At 45.8% G+C, this 16,767-nt stretch overlaps 1 protein-coding gene across 1 annotated transcript in view; it reads left to right on the top strand.

Moving 5' to 3' along the window:
* TGFBRAP1 (transforming growth factor, beta receptor associated protein 1) overlaps positions 1-16,767 on the top strand; it is a 40,059-nt gene that overhangs the window by 1,078 nt on the left and 22,214 nt on the right. The window contains exon 2 of the mRNA XM_014536455.1: positions 14,994-15,188. Coding sequence (XP_014391941.1) covers positions 14,994-15,188 — 195 coding nt within the window. The remainder of the gene's footprint in view (positions 1-14,993; positions 15,189-16,767) is intronic.

Raw genomic sequence — 16,767 nt, 5'->3', positions numbered from 1 at the left:
GGTCAGTTTGCATCTTTCTCTTTTATTAGTGAAGATTAGTTTCACGTGTACAGCATAGAGGTTAGACAGCTATGTACTTTACAAAGTAGACCCCTGATATTTCAAATACCCCCCTGGCAGCGTACATAGTTATTATAGTATTATTGACTGTATTCCCTGTGCTGTACGTTACATCCCTGTGACTGTTTTCTAACTGCCAATCTGTACTTCTCAATCCCTTCACCTTTTTCAAGTCCCCTAGCCCCCCTCCCATCTGACAACACTCAGTCTGCCTCTGTATCTGTGAGTCTGTGTTTTATTTGTTCTTTAGTTTTATGTTGTGTTGACATGGAGCCAGAATTTGCTCTGGGGAGAAGATTCCTTTAAGTAAATAACTATAAAAATAAAAGTCTGTAAGCCTTCCAGGTAAGATTTCCTCTAGTGCGTGGGTGTGTCAGTTGATTGTTTTTGCTCTTCATTTTCAAAAGGATTTGAGGTAGCTCACCGATAGGTCTTTTCAGATGCGAAGACCTCAGTGTTACTGACATAATTTTCTCTTAATTGACTGAGATTTCATCCCAGCAAGAAGGATCTAGTAGCCAGTGCCTTGAGAGGGCTTTGGGGGTTTTGTACGGTCTTCCTAATTCTCTGCCCTGCCATGCAGAAGTTAAGAATCAGAGCTACTGACTTCACTGGCAACCTGTGATGTTTACTTCAGCTGTGGAGCCTCCCCTCACGGTGTGGGCAGGTGTGTGAGGTGCAGCTGTGGAGGCTCCCCCCAGGGTGTGGGCAGGTGTGTGATGTGCAGGTGTGGGGGGCTCCCCTCGGGGTATGGGCATGTGTGTGACATGCAGGTGTGAGGGGCTCCCCTCAGGGTGTGGGCATGTGTGTGATATGCAGGTGTGGGGGGCTCCCCCCAGGTGTGGGCAGGTGTGTGAGGTGCAGGTGTGAGGGGCTCCCCTCAGGGTGTGGGCATGTGTGTGACATGCAGGTGTGGGGGGCTCCCCTCTGGGTGTGGGCAGGTGTGTGATGTGCAGGTGTGGGGGGCTCCCCCCAGGGTGTGGGCAGGTGTGTGATGTGCAGGTGTGGGGGGCTCCCCCCAGGGTGTGGGCAGGTGTGTGATGTGCAGGTGTGGGGGGCTCCCCCCAGGGTGTGGGCAGGTGTGTGATGTGCAGGTGTGGGGGGCTCCCCCCAGGGTGTGGGCAGGTGTGTGATGTGCAGGTGTGGGGGGCTCCCCCCAGGGTGTGGGCAGGTGTGTGATGTGCAGGTGTGGGGGGCTCCCCCCAGGGTGTGGGCAGGTGTGTGATGTGCAGGTGTGGGGGGCTCCCCCCAGGGTGTGGGCAGGTGTGTGATGTGCAGGTGTGGGGGGCTCCCCCCAGGGTGTGGGCAGGTGTGTGATGTGCAGGTGTGGGGGGCTCCCCCCAGGGTGTGGGCAGGTGTGTGATGTGCAGGTGTGGGGGGCTCCCCCCAGGGTGTGGGCAGGTGTGTGATGTGCAGGTGTGGGGGGCTCCCCCCAGGGTGTGGGCAGGTGTGTGATGTGCAGGTGTGGGGGGCTCCCCCCAGGGTGTGGGCAGGTGTGTGATGTGCAGGTGTGGGGGGCTCCCCCCAGGGTGTGGGCAGGTGTGTGATGTGCAGGTGTGGGGGGCTCCCCCCAGGGTGTGGGCAGGTGTGTGATGTGCAGGTGTGGGGGGCTCCCCCCAGGGTGTGGGCAGGTGTGTGATGTGCAGGTGTGGGGGGCTCCCCCCAGGGTGTGGGCAGGTGTGTGATGTGCAGGTGTGGGGGGCTCCCCCCAGGGTGTGGGCAGGTGTGTGATGTGCAGGTGTGGGGGGCTCCCCCCAGGGTGTGGGCAGGTGTGTGATGTGCAGGTGTGGGGGGCTCCCCCCAGGGTGTGGGCAGGTGTGTGATGTGCAGGTGTGGGGGGCTCCCCCCAGGGTGTGGGCAGGTGTGTGATGTGCAGGTGTGGGGGGCTCCCCCCAGGGTGTGGGCAGGTGTGTGATGTGCAGGTGTGGGGGGCTCCCCCCAGGGTGTGGGCAGGTGTGTGATGTGCAGGTGTGGGGGGCTCCCCCCAGGGTGTGGGCAGGTGTGTGATGTGCAGGTGTGGGGGGCTCCCCCCAGGGTGTGGGCAGGTGTGTGATGTGCAGGTGTGGGGGGCTCCCCCCAGGGTGTGGGCATCAATGATGAGAGAGAATTGTTGATCGGCTGCCTTCTGCAAGTCCCCCACTGGGGATTGAGCCTGCACCCTGGGCGTGTACCCTTGGCCGGAATGAACCTGGGACCCTTCAGTCCACAAGCTGATGCTCTATCCCCTGAGCCACACTGGCTAGGGCCTGCCTACATTTTTAAATCATACAAGCTAGGGGCAACATTCTCTGTCCCTCCTTCATGTTTGAGCTGTAGTTCCTGGAGGAAGAGAAATGCCTCTATTTGGGCAGGAGGAGAAGGTTTTCAATAAGGTGATCCCTCTGTCTTCCGGAAGTGACTTTTTAACATTATAATTTGAATCATGGATTGTAATATATACAGTGTATTCCCAGCCATCTGCACTTGGTGGGAGTTTACTCAGGTTGAAGGATGAGTCCCCGTCCCTGACCCTGTGCTTTGACAGCTTCCTTGCCTTCGGGTGTGGCGAGGTGCTGCAAGCCCACCTGGCACGTTTCCTGCCCTAGATCTGGTTCCCATGTCGCCAAGGAGCCCTGCGGTTTACAGACCGTAGGCTGGGTGCCGGAGGAGCCTGCTGTCCATTGTTTCTAGAGTAGACAAGTAGACAGAGCTTAGAAGGTGGTTTTTAAAATGTATTTTATTTTATTTTATTGCTTTTAGAGAGAGGAAGGAAGAGAGAAAGAGAGAGAGAAACATCGATGTGAGAGATAAACATCAATGGATTGCCTCCCACGTGTGCCCTGACTGGGAATCGAACTCACCACATTTTGTTGTATGGATGATGCTCCAACCCACTGAGCCACCCGGCCAGCGCAGAAGTCTGCATTGTTTAAAGATGAGATCCAGTATGAGGTCATGTCGATAGAACCAGGTCAGGGCTGCGAGACACTGACCTTATCTACCTGTGTAACTGAATCTCCTTCCAGCCACGCCGAAATCTCCCTAACGGCCACCCAGCACACTGGTTCCTTTGATTTGTCCCACAGCACACAGAACAGAATGATGCTGACACTGCGGCTCCCACATGTGGTTACTGAGAAAAGTCCGATTGTTGGTGGTTCTTTTGTCCTTCGGGTGGTATGGGAGTGTCCGTCACCTTACTGTGTGTTAGGTCATTTGGAGTAATCCCCTTCCATGTGGTTATGCACCACCGGGACATACAGTTAGATTAACTTGTTTCATTTTACTTTTGATTTTTAGAAATTGCTTTATTTCATATTTTGTTATGTAAATATTTAAAGGGTTCCAAGTCAGATCGATACAATAAGGTATATTCAAAGAGCTTATATCCTGACTCCTTCCCCCATAGGTTTTTATGGTGTATCCTTTCATTTTTAAACAAAAATATAAACAAATATGTGACTATTTTTATCTCTTTCTCTCTTGGCTTTTTACAGAACAGTGTGTTAGGAGCCCACTTGGTAGGTTGATGCATGTTCCTCGTTGCTCCTACATGCTGCTCTGGCGTGTGGCAGACCCAGTTGATTCAGTCTGCCCCCTGTTGGTGGGCATTGGGGCTTTCTCCGGTCCTAGGGGATTAACAAGGACTTGCCTTTTTGTACTTCCCCATTGTACCCACGGGAAAGCTTCAGCGGCGGGACTGCTGAGTCAGAGATAGTGCCTGTGCACCGTGCTAGGTGTCGCCATGCGCCTCGTCCGATGGGAACTATCTGTTCTTCCCCTGGGCCATTTATTTTAGTGTCTTTTTAATGAGGGATGTTCCCACTCTTGTAGGTTATAGACAAATTCATCCATATTCTCTGCTCATGATTTTATGGTTTCATTTCTTACAGTAAAGAATATAAGGAATGGATTCATTTTATCCTTTTCTATACTCTGTTCATTATCCCAACAAATTGATTAAAGAGTCCATTTTTCCTCACTGGTTCAGGTGGCTGCCTGCAGCGTCCACTACATTTCCTTCCATCATTGGGTCTGTCTCGATTTCCCATTTTGTTCCATCAGGCTGTCTATTCATGAGCCAATACCTGCTTAGTTATAAAGAATTTACAGTGAAAACATTTGATCGCAATATCTTTTTGCTGGTTTTAGTGTTAGGATTGACGGGAGACGGTAGTTGTTACTTAGAATGCATTTTTCCCCCTCAAGCTTACTTTGTCTCAACTACATAGACATCATGCAAAATTGTTGTTTTGCTTGTAATTGGTACAATTACTAAGTTCAAACAAATCACTATAACGAATGCAAATCCACTTTTAACATTGGAAAGCTATGTATTACATTTGCCTTTCTTTCTGAAGATAACATGTGTCCACTCCTATATCATGAGAAGTTGCTCCTAGCTTTTTTGGTCTTAATTTAAATTTTACTAATTTAAATTAATATTTTAACCAATATTTTGCTGAAAATTTGATGATAAATTGACTTTATTTTTTAAAATGTATTTATTTATTTATTTTTAGAGAGAGGTAGGGAGAAAGAAACATCAATTTGTTGTTCCACTTATTGATGCATTCATTGGTTGATTCTTATATGTGCCCTGACCAGGGATCGAACCTGAAACCTTTGGCATATTGGGATGATGTTCCAATGAACTGAGCTATGTAATCCCAAGGATTCTGCTGAAATAGCTGTGTTCTGTGGAACACAAATCTCAGGGGAATATGGGCAGGGAGACCTCTCCCAGCCCTCACGCTGTGCAGTGTGGAGGCCCTAGCATGAATGTGCTCGAAATGAAAGGGGCAGAAACCAGAGGTGAGTATTAGTTCTATCTTTTGATAATGCCTGTTGAAATGCAAATAAATCCACTAGCCCTCACCTCATGGCTGCCCCCGCAGCGCAGATAAGGGGTCCAGTGATATTTAGAGGGTGCACAAGTGAAAGCAATGGTTTTAAAGAATTTTACACATTTTGCTACACTTGCACTCCTTGAACAATATGGAAACGAGGTTGTCACCTGTTCAGCAAGTATGTAGGTCGTTGGCAGGTGTAACAGCAGTGCTCTCTGTTTCTAAGCGGATCTGTGGCACCTTATGCTTCTGGACCTGGACCCCGATTGCCAGTGACTGCTCTGCCCTTTGACTCTCGTGAACTCTGCTCCTCTGTTTGTGTAGAGGCCTCTGTTCTTTACCTCTGGTGTCTGCCCTTTTCATTTCGAGAATGTTCATGCTCGGGTCTCCCCACTGCACGGCGTGAGGGCTGGGCGAGGTCTCCGTGCCCATATTCCCCTGAGAGCTGTGCTCTACGGAACACAGTTATTTCAGCAGAATCCTTGGGATTACTTACCTCTACCAGATGCCTGGGTGAAGGTGGTAGGCACGGCGCCGGTGCCCGCTGGGCTCTCTGGCGGCTGGTTCTGACCGCGTGGAGAAGTCAAGTTCGTGCGAACCTAATTCGCTCCTCCAAAGCTCAGCCTTACTTCAGGTTCTTAATGCTTCCAGTAGCTTTGCTCCTCGTGCTTCTCTCCTTCAGGATTTTGTAAACCCAGGCTTCCCACTGTAGTTTGACAGTCTGTTCAATGTTGCTCTGCAACTTCAGGTTCTTAATGCTTCCAGTAGCTTTGCGCCTCGTGCTTCTCTCCTTCAGGATTTTGTAAAGCGTTTTGAGTACTTTGGTGATATTAATTCACCCAGTTTGGTTGGGTGTATTCAGACCTGAGTTACACCCTCTCTCCCACTGGGAAACCTTGGGATGCCAAGCCCACCCCCAGCTGTGCGCATCGCGCCCCCCTCTGGAGCCAGCCCAGACCCAGAGCACTGTTTGTTCAATCTTACCTCTGACCTGAGCCATCTCCACGTGTCTTCCGCGTTTCTAGGGAAGTCCTGACTTCTTATCGCTTCGGAAGAAGTGGAAGCAGGAGGCCCTCAGCCACCTCGGAGCAGCCCGTGGTGGTGCCGCACAGAAACATGTCTCCCGTGTGGTCTAGTGTTCTGTCCTCGCGCTTGTCCCCGAGAAAGCACTCAAGCCCCATGCTCTCCCCTCGCAGAAGTCTCTCAAGTTCCACGAAGTGCAAACCTTGCCTGCCAGCTGCCCTGCTCCCGATTCCCATTGTGTTGGCGGCTTAGCCCAGCCGTGTGGTCCTGAGGCTGCCTGCCCCTCTAAGTCAGGCTGCCGTTCCTTGGAAGTCAGCCCTGCTCTTTGCGCACCGGGCCTCCTCCTGTGGCAGGCAGCTGCCTGGCCTGCGTATCTGGGTCTCTCCCTCCTTCGTGCAGCCTCCCCTGCAGGTGGTTTCTCTAAGCCCTGGGATCTGTGCTGATTTCAGGCTGTACTCCTCCACCCCCACCCAAACCTCCCTCTCCCACCCTCTGCACCCCATGAAGGGTTTGCCCTGTTCTGGGAGCCACTCCTGTTAGGGGGACACACTCCCCTCTTCCCTGCCTCCCTATGAGCTCCTGCTGCTTAATGCCAGAGCCCACCCACCCCCTCACCCTCCCTGGGTTCGTCTTCCCTGTGCAGCCTGTCTGACCACAGCTCCACCTGAACTCCACCTCCTTCTCTGCCAGGTTGCTGCCTCTTGTAGTAATTACTTATGTACTTTCCTGAGCCCCTTCAGCGCTGTGAGTCCCTTGGTTGTGTCTCAGTCTGTCCCTCCGTATCTAACTCAGTGCTCGACACACAGCAAGGGCCTAGCAAGTGTTGAATTTAGGTTGATGCTCAACATGCTCATTTATAATTTTTCTGTTTGTAGGTGTTCATTTAATAAATGAGCTTTCCTTTCTGTTCGTGATGAGTTCACCCAGAGCCCTACTGTTTGGTGTATGATACTCAAGTTTATGCTCTTATTAAAAATGGCACAGTGGCCATCCTTGTACTTACTGGTTGGTGATAGATTGAAAAGCAGAATTACTGAACTAATTGTAGGCGTATGTTCAGTTTTGATAGAAAACACCAAATTATTCTCCAAAACGTTTCTTTATGCCATACTAACACAGTCTATAACCTTCGGCCAATGTAATGGGTAAAATTTGCTTTTTTCTTTAAATTTGTGTTCCCCTGGTTACTAATGAACATGGACTCTATTCATGAGTTTATTGGTCATTTGCATTTTGTCTTCTGTGACTTACTGATTCATATCTTTTGTCTGTTTTTCTATTGAGTTTAGTCTTCATAGTGATGGTTAGAGACTTAAAGGGTCAAAGGGAAATACTTAAGGTGAAAGAATGGTTCATGTTAGACAATTGTAACTGTGGTGGGAGATGCACACGTAAGGTGAAAGAATGGTTCATGTTAGACAATTGTAACTGGTGGGAGATGCACACGTTCTCTCTCTCTCTTTCTCCCTCCCTCCCCCTCTCCCTCCCTTCCTCTTTCTCTCTCTCTCTCAAAAAGCTTATTGTTCTGTCATCCTGACAGTTTCAGTTGGTGCTGCTTCACACTCCGAAAGCCAGTGTTGAAAGGGTTGGGCAGGGCCAAGCAAGGGTTCTGGTCACAGGGGAAGGCTTCAGAGTATGTTCGGGAAGAGCAGGGCTTGCTCCCCTGTGAGCCCCAGGGTGCCCAACCTCTTGAACAGCCTCATTGAGCGGGAAAGCGCTATCTCTGTACTTGATTTTCATGATGACACACCATCACACACTTCAAAACCAGTTAAAGACACGTTAAAAGATCTTGCCTGGGAAGTATTAACCCCGCCGTATTCTCTCCAGACCTTGCTCCTTCAGATTACCACTTGTTCCGATCGATGGCACACACACTTTCTGAGCAGCACTTCAAAACGTACGAAGAAATGGTAAATTGGGTCTCTGAATGGTTTGCCTCAAAACAAGAAAAGTTCTATGGGGACTGTATCCACAAATTACCTGAAAGATGGGGGAATGTGTAGCTAGCGATGGACATTACTTTGAATAAAGCATTTTCAATGTTTCTCTTGAAATTATCCTGTTTTCTTTGATTACAAAATCCGCCATTATTAACCGGTACACCTAGTATATCATTGGCTGCTGCTCTGGGGCTTGGACGTCCTTCTGGGTGCCCATTGTTAATCCTTAGCACCGACACACTCCTCTCGCTGCGATTCCAAACATACTGCAGCACGTTGTCGTACGCAGCCCACTTTCCCCGAGGATATTTTTTCATTGATTAAGACACGTTAAAAGATCTTGCCTGGGAAGTATTAACCCACCCGCCGTATTCACCAGACCTTGCTCCTTCAGATTGTTCCGATCGATGGCACACACACTGCTGGTGGAAATGCAGGCTGAAAAACTACCAGATTTAATAAATGAATTAAGCAACATAGCATGATACAAAATTAACACCCATAAATCTATGGCATTTTTAAAATTGGACCTGGACCCCGATTGCCAGTGACTTTCTCCTCATCCTCGCCAGCACTTGCCGTTTGTTGATTTGTTGATGGTAGTCATTCTGACAGGTGTGAGATGGTACTCATTGTCATTTTGATTGGCATCTCTCAATGATTACTGACTTTGAGTATTTTTTCATATGCCTCTTGGCCTTCTGATGTCCACTTTCTAAAAGAGTTTATTTAGGTCCTTTGCCCATTTTTGATTGGATTATCTTCCTTTGGTTACATTATATGAGTTCCCTATAAATTTGGGGGATTAAACTTTTATCAGATGTAACATTGGCAAACATGTTCTTCCATGCAGTAGGCTCTCTTGTTGTTTTGTTGATGGTTTCTTTTGCTGTGTAGAAGCTTTCTATTTTGATGTAGTCCCATTTGTTTATTTTCTTCTAGCCCCAGGGTGCCCAACCTCTTGAACAGCCTCATTGAGCGGGAAAGCGCTATCTCTGTACTTGATTTTCATGATGACACACCATCACACACTTCAAAACCAGTTAAAGACACGTTAAAAGATCTTGCCTGGGAAGTATTAACCCACCCGCCGTATTCACCAGACCTTGCTCCTTCAGATTGTTCCGATCGATGGCACACACACTGCTGGTGGAAATGCAGGCTGAAAAACTACCAGATTTAATAAATGAATTAAGCAACATAGCATGATACAAAATTAACACCCATAAATCTATGGCATTTTTAAAATTGGACCTGGACCCCGATTGCCAGTGACTTTCTCCTCATCCTCGCCAGCACTTGCCGTTTGTTGATTTGTTGATGGTAGTCATTCTGACAGGTGTGAGATGGTACTCATTGTCATTTTGATTGGCATCTCTCAATGATTACTGACTTTGAGTATTTTTTCATATGCCTCTTGGCCTTCTGATGTCCACTTTCTAAAAGAGTTTATTTAGTTCCTTTGCCCATTTTTGATTGGATTATCTTCCTTTGGTTACATTATATGAGTTCCCTATAAATTTGGGGGATTAAACTTTTATCAGATGTAACATTGGCAAACATGTTCTTCCATGCAGTAGGCTCTCTTGTTGTTTTGTTGATGGTTTCTTTTGCTGTGTAGAAGCTTTTTATTTTGATGTAGTCCCATTTGTTTATTTTCTTCTAACTTTCCATTGTCCTAGGAAATGTATCAGTAAAGATATTGCTATCAGAGATGTCTGAGATTTTGCTGCCTATGGATTCTTCTAAGGTTTTTGTGGTTTCCCGTCTTACATTTAAGTCCTTTATCCATTTTGAGTTTATATTTGTGTGTGGTGTAAGTTGGTGGTCTAGTTTCATTTTTTTGCATGTATCTGTCCAATTTTCCTAGCACCATTTATTGAAGAGACTGTCTTGACTCCATTGTATGCTCTTCCCTCCTTTGTCAAATATTAATTGAGTGTAATGGCTTGGGTTAGTTTCTTGGGTCTCTATTCTGTTGCATTGATCTATATGCCTGTTCTTGTGCCAGTACCAGGCTCTTTTGATTACGGTATATTTGTAGTATAACTTGAAATCTGATATTATGATTCCTCCAACTTAGTTCTTCTTTCTCAGGAATCCTGCGGCTATTTAGGGTCTTTTTTTTAGTCCATATAAATTTTTGGAGTTTTTGTTGTAATTCTAGGGATTGCATTGAATCTGTAGATTGCCTTGGGTAGTATGGACATTTTAATGATGTTGATTCTACCAATCCATGAAGACGTTATATTCTTCCACTTGTTTATGTCTTCCTCTATCTCTTTTTTTAACGTCCTGTAGTTTTCCGAGTACAGGTCTATTACCTCCTTGGTTAAGTTTATTCCTAGGTATCTTAATTTTTTTGTTACAACGGTAAATGGGATTGTCTTTTTAGTTTCTCTGTGAGTTCATTATTGGTGTATAAAAATGCCATAGATTTATGGGTGTTAATTTTGTATCATGCTATGTTGCTTAATTCATTTATTAAATCTGGTAGTTTTTTGATGGAGTCTTTAGGGTTTTCTATGTTCAATGTCATGCCATCTGTGAATAATGACAGATTTACTTCTTCTTTTCCAATTTGGATGCCTTTTATTTCTCTTCTTGTCTGATCGCTATGATTAGCACTTCCAATACTATGTTGAACAGGAGTGGTGAAAGTGGGCATTCCTGTCTTGTTCCTGTTCTTAGGGGAAATGCTTTTAGTATTTTCCCATGAGTATGATGTCGGCTGTATGTTTGTCATATATGGCCTTTATCATTTTGAGATATGCTCCCTCTATTCCACTTTGCTGAGAGTGTTGATTAAAAATGGGTGTTGGAATTTTTCAAATGCTTTTTATGTGTCTATTGATATGATCATGTGATTTTTGTCTTTCAGTTTGTTTATGTGATGTATCATGTCTATTGATTTGCAAATATTGTACCAGCCTTGCATCCCTGGAATAAATCCCACTTGGTCATGGTGTATGATCTTTTTAATATATTGCTGGATCCGATTTGCTAATATTTTGTTGAGGATTTTAGCATCTATATTCATCAGGGATATTGGCCTATAATTCTCTTTCTTTGTAGTGTCTTTATCTGGTTCTGGAATTAGGATAATGCTGGCCTCATAAAAAGAGTTTGGAAGTGTTCCTCCCTCTTGGACTTTTTTGGAATAGTTTGAGGAGTGTAGGTGTTAGTTCTCCTTTGAATGTTTGGTCAAACTCCCCTGTGAAGCTGTCTGGACCTGGGCTTTTGTTTGGTGGGGAGTTTTTTGATTACTGCTTTTATTCCCTCAGTTGTAATTGATCTATTCAGGTTTTCTGATTCCTCCTGATTCAGTTTTGGGAGATTGTATTTTTCTAGGAATTTGTAAATTTCATCCACATTGTGCAGCTTGTTGGCATATAGTTGTTTATAATATTTTCTTATAATCCTTTGTATTTCTTTGGTGTCAGTGGTTAATTCTCCACTTTCGTTTCTGATTTTATTTATTTGGGTCCTCTTTCTTTGTTTCTTGATGAGTCTGACTAACACTTTATCAATCTTGTTTATCCTCTCGAAGAACAAGCTCTTGGTTTCATTGAATTTTTTGGTAGTGATTTTTTAAAAAATATATATTTTATTGATTTTTAGAGAGGAAGGGAGAGGGAGAGAGAGATAGAAACATCAATGATGAGAGAGAATCATTGATTGGCTGCCTCCTGCACACCCCCCACTGGGGATCGAGCCCGCAACCCAGGCATGTGCCCTTGGCCGGAATCAAACCTGGGACCCCTCAGTCCGCAGGCTGACGCTCTATCCATTGAGCCAAATCAGCTAGGGCGGTAGTGATCTTTTTAGTCTCTATGTCATTTATTTTTGCTCTAGTCTTTACTATTTCCATTCTTCTATTTACTCTGGGCTTTTCTTGTTGTTCTCTTTCTAGTTCTTTAAGCCGTAAGGTTAAATAGTTTATTGTAGAGTTTTCTTATTTTTTGAGGTGGGCCTGTAGTGCTATGAACTTCCCTCTCAGGACTGCTTTTGCTGTATCCCAGATTTGGGGTTCTTGTGTGTTCGTTTTTATTGGTTTCCAGGAAGTTTTTTATTTCTTTCTTGATCTCATTGGTAAACCATTCATTGTTTAATAACATGCTATTTAGTGTCCATGTGTTTGAATGTTTTGGGGTGTTTTTACTGTAGTTGATTTCTAATTTCATTCCACTGTGATCTGAGAAGATGCTTGATATGATTTCAATCTTCTTGAACTTAGAGGCTTGTTTCGTGTCCTGATATGTGGCCTGTCTTTTTGAATGACCCACGTGCACTTGAGAAGAATTTATATTCTGTAGCTTTGGGGTGAAATGTTCCATAAATGTCAATTAAATTCATTCTGATCCAGTGTGCAATTCAGAGTCACTGTTTTCTTGTTAAGTTTTGGTCTGGAAGATCTATTCAGTGGAGTCAGGGGGGTGTTAAAGTCGCTACTATGACTGTATTTTTGTCAGTCTCTCCCTTAACCATTTGTACGCCATAAGTGTCTATAGACACAAGTGGCAAACCATTTTATTTAAATTCAAAATATTGTGGCAGTTAACTGGTTTTCCATCCCTTCACTCTCATCCTGTGTGAATCTTTTTTTCTGTGCTGGGTCTCTTGTTGACAACATATAGTTGGGTCTTGTTTTTTTATCCATCCAGCTACCCTATGCCTTTTGATTGGAACATTTAACCCATTTATCTTTAAGGTTATTATTGATAAGTACTTATTGATTGCCATTTTAATGCTGTATGGTTAGGTTTCTCTCTTCTTCTCATTACAGCAGTTCCTTTAGCATTTCTTGCAATGCTGGGTGGTGATAATGAATTCCTTTAGCCTTTTTTATTTTTTTTCATTCTTTTTAATTTTTTTTTATTTTTTTGTCTGGGAAGCTCTTTATTTGACTATCTATTTTGAATGATAGCCTTGCTGGATATAGTTATCTTGGTTTCAGATCCTTGCTTTTCATTACCTTGAGTACTTCATGCCATTCTGTTCTGGCCTATAGAATTTCTATTGAGATATCAAGTGTCAGCCTTATGGGAGCTTCTTTGTAAGTAACAGTTTGCTTTTCTCTTGCTGCCTTTCAGATTCTCTCTTTGTCTTATAGTTTTTGGCATTTTAATTATGATGTGTCTGGGTGTGGGCCTATTTGGGTTCTTCTTGGTTGGGACTCTCTATGCCTCCTGAACTTGTATGACCTTCACCAGGTTAGGGAAGTTTTCTGCTATTATTTCTTCAAACATGTTCTCTTTCTCTTGCTCTCTTTCTTCCCCTTCTGGCTCACCTATTATGTGAATATTGTACATTTCATGTTGGCTCCCTTAAGCTGTCTTCCTGTTTTTTAATTGTTTTTTCTTCTTGGTTCTGATTGAGTGATTTTTCTACCCTGTCTTCTAATTCACTGATCTGATCCTCAGCCACTCCTAATCTGCTGTGTATTCCTTCCAATGTGTTCTTTATTTGTGCTATGTCATGCTTTATTTCTGGTTTCATAGTTACTATATCTTTTCTCTTGCTGTTGAGCATCTTTACCATCATTTTTCTGACTCTATATCAGATAAAGTTCTTATCTCCATTTTATTTTTCTCTTCTGGAGAATTCTCTTCTTCTTTTATTTGGGGGTTGTTACTTTGTCTCCTCATTTTGGTTGCCTGTTTGGGTTTGTGACTTTATGTTAGGTAGATCTGCTATACCCCTCAATCTCTAGTGTAGGACAACCTGCAGTAAATCTTTGCTCTGATGGCAAAAGGACCAGCTTCGATATAAAGTGTCTGGTAAACTCGAAGGCAGTGGTTCTCAACCTTCCTAATGCCTCGACCCTTTAATACAGTTCCTCATTTTGTGGTGACCCCCAACCATAAAATTATTTTTGTTGCTACTTCATAACTGTAATTTTGCTACTGTTATGAATCGTAATGTAAATATCTGATATGCAGGATGTATTTTCATTGTTACAAATTGAACATAATTAAAGCATAGTGATTAATCACAAAAACAATATGTAATTATATATGTTTTCCGATGGTCTTAGGCGACCCCTGTGAAAGGGTCGTTTGACCCCCAAAGGGGTCGCAACCCACAGGTTGAGAACCGATGCTATCAAGACTGCCTCTCTTGCACACTGATTGGATTTAGTCTTGACTAGCCCTCAGGCAATCATCTACAGGTATGGCGAGAGTTTATCCCAACAAGGTGGGGCAATTGCTTCTGCTTGGATGCTAATTCTAATTCTCAGTCTCTTAATGGGCCTCAGTAACTCCACACTGTGGAGCAAGGTGCTTTCCAATAGGGTCTGTCAACTGTCTTCCACCCAGGCAAAGCCGCCTGTATAGCAAATAGGGAATTTGCGACCTCCGCAGCATGAGGGAATGACTCAGAACTGGAAACTGGGATGTCTACCTTTTGAGGTATAACTCCAGAGCCCCCAATCCTGACTTCTGCTCACACAGCTCCAGTTCACTGTGTCCTCCCTCTGCTGGAGCACAAGGTGGGTGGCTGCACAGGGAATTTTGTGTGTTGGCCCTTTAAGAGGGTGCCTGCATTTCTAGCTGTCTCTTCCTGGCAGACAGCAACCCTGCTGCTTTTCACAGCCAGATGTTCTGTGGTCACATTTCTCAATTCTGGTGCTTTCTGCTTGGGGTTTAGACCCCAGCGTTCTCAATGGGAACCCCCCGGAGCTGAGATATGCCTCTGGAACCTCAGCTGGTGTCTGTGGCAGCCGGCTAAATCTTTTGCGCCTCCGCCCCTCCTACCAGTCTCTATGCGGTCTTCACTTTCGGTCCTCATTTATCAGGATCCTCTCCAGCGAGTGTTTAGTTGATTATTCAAGAAGTTGTTCTGTGTTTTAGTTGTAATTCCAGTTAGGTCCTGGGAGTGTGTCCATGCAGCATCCACTTACTCCACCACCATTTTTAATCCCCCAGTTTACCTTCATTTTTAGTTGGAAGTAAATATAAGATATACACTCTGGGAAGCTAGTTCTCATGGAAATGAAGTCACGTAGAGTTCTTCACACATGCAGCAAATTATGTTATCTTTCCTATCTGAGATATAAGGAAAGTGAGAGATATTCTGCATCCAGACGCAGGAAAATAACTAGTTATTTAAGGCCTCCTAATCCCTGTTTTTCCAGGCATGTTTGCCACCGTTGCTGGGATTTCTCAGCGGGCTCCTGTGCACTGGTCGGAGAACGTGATCGGGGCGGCTGTCTGCTTCCCCTATGTCCTGGCGCTCGACGACGCCTTCATCACAGTCCACAGCATGCTGGACCAGCAGCAGAAGCAGACCCTGCCCTTCAAGGAAGGCCACATTCTGCAGGACTTCGAAGGTACCAGTTTACGCAGAAATCTTAACAAAATTCTGTGTATTCTTTCCAATGTGACATTTCCTCAGTAAATACTGCTCCGGGCCGTTAGGAACCAGGTTTATGCTGAGCATAGCAGGTACAAGGCGATGGTAACACACATTCCGCACTTCGGGGGCCCCAGGGTCAGTGGGGAGAGAGACATTTAAACAGTAGGTACAGCAGTTGAAGAGCCTGATAGAATGAAGTAAGGATGAGAGCAGAGGAGGAAGTATTTCCTAGAAATATCAGGGAGGGCTTCCTGAAGGAGGTGGTATTTGAGCCAAACCTTTAAGGGTGAGAAGGACTCAGCCAAGCACACGCGCTATGAAAGAACCTTCAGGTAGAGAGCAAGGTGCATGCAAACCTGCACTTCAGGCCCCGGAAGCAATTCAGTGGCTGTGGTGCTCAGCGTGGAAGGAGGATGGTGTCAGATGAGGAGACCAGGGCAGTCAGGGAGGGACTGCCTCTTCTGTGCAGTGGGGAGCCAGGGGCCGGATTTATTTTACTTCTAAACTTTATTAGAACGTTTTTAAATGTACTGAAGAGTTGAGAGAAGACAAAGGAAACCTCTGTGCACCGTCCACTTAGATGTAGCGCCTAACGTTGAAGGGAAGTGGAGGACCACACAGCGTTTAAACCGTAATGCTCCAGCCTGCCTCTCCTCAGAATCAGGGCACTTTCCTCCGTAACCACACCGCCCTTCCGCACCTTAGAGAGTGAGCTCCCATGTCCTGCCTGTGTCAGATTCCCCCAGGGGTCCTAGAATGCCTACTATGATCTTTTCTTTGGGCCAGGAACTAGTCCAGATTCCTGCATTACGTGTATTGTTTACGGATCTTAGCTCACCACACGTTGCCCTTCCTTTTTGAGATGCTGGGGATGTGAACTTCCGAGGACTCACCTGGCATGTTAAGCCCCTCAGCTTCCAGCTGGAGGCCTGGCACAGCCTCAGAGGACACATTTCACAATGGTGTTCAGTGCCGTGTACCTCGGGTGCTGAGGTGGGCAGGGTGGTGCACACCGAGGGGCTGTTGATGTGCCCACCCTAGGTGGAGCAAGGGGGGCTTCCGGGGAACAGGGACTCCAGCACAGAGAGGGGACAGAGTCTCCTGAGGATGAGAAAAGCTAGTTTGGTTGTGAGAACAGAAGACAGATAATCAGACTAGAGAGCAGAGCAGGAAGACCAGGGAGGGAGATGCGGTGATGATCCAGGCCAGGAGACGAGGGCTGGCTGGGCTGCAGTGGGCAGGAGTGCAGGGGAGGCGAGCTGACAGCAGCAAAGGCGTGGCTGACCGGAACTCTCCTTGACGCAGAAAGAGAAGCCGTGCCATTGCTTCCTGTGAACATGTAATAGCTCGCTTAACACGTGTCCCCAGGGCACAGCAGAACTGAACAGCTTTGTACTGGACTCTAGGACATGGGTCACTTAGTTGGTTGTAGCGTCATCCCATGCATCAAAAGGTTGTGGGTTCGATTCCAGGTCAGGGCACATACCTAGTTTACGGGCTCGATCCCTGCTTGGGGCACCTACGGGAGGCGACTGATTGATGTTTCTCTCTCT

The sequence above is a fragment of the Myotis brandtii genome, unplaced genomic scaffold (genome assembly GCF_000412655.1).
Source record: "Myotis brandtii unplaced genomic scaffold, ASM41265v1 scaffold1627, whole genome shotgun sequence".
Classification (NCBI taxonomy): Eukaryota; Metazoa; Chordata; class Mammalia; order Chiroptera; family Vespertilionidae; genus Myotis; species Myotis brandtii.
The sequence above is the reverse complement of the archived record's forward strand: the minus strand, read 5'-3'. Positions and strand labels throughout refer to the sequence as shown.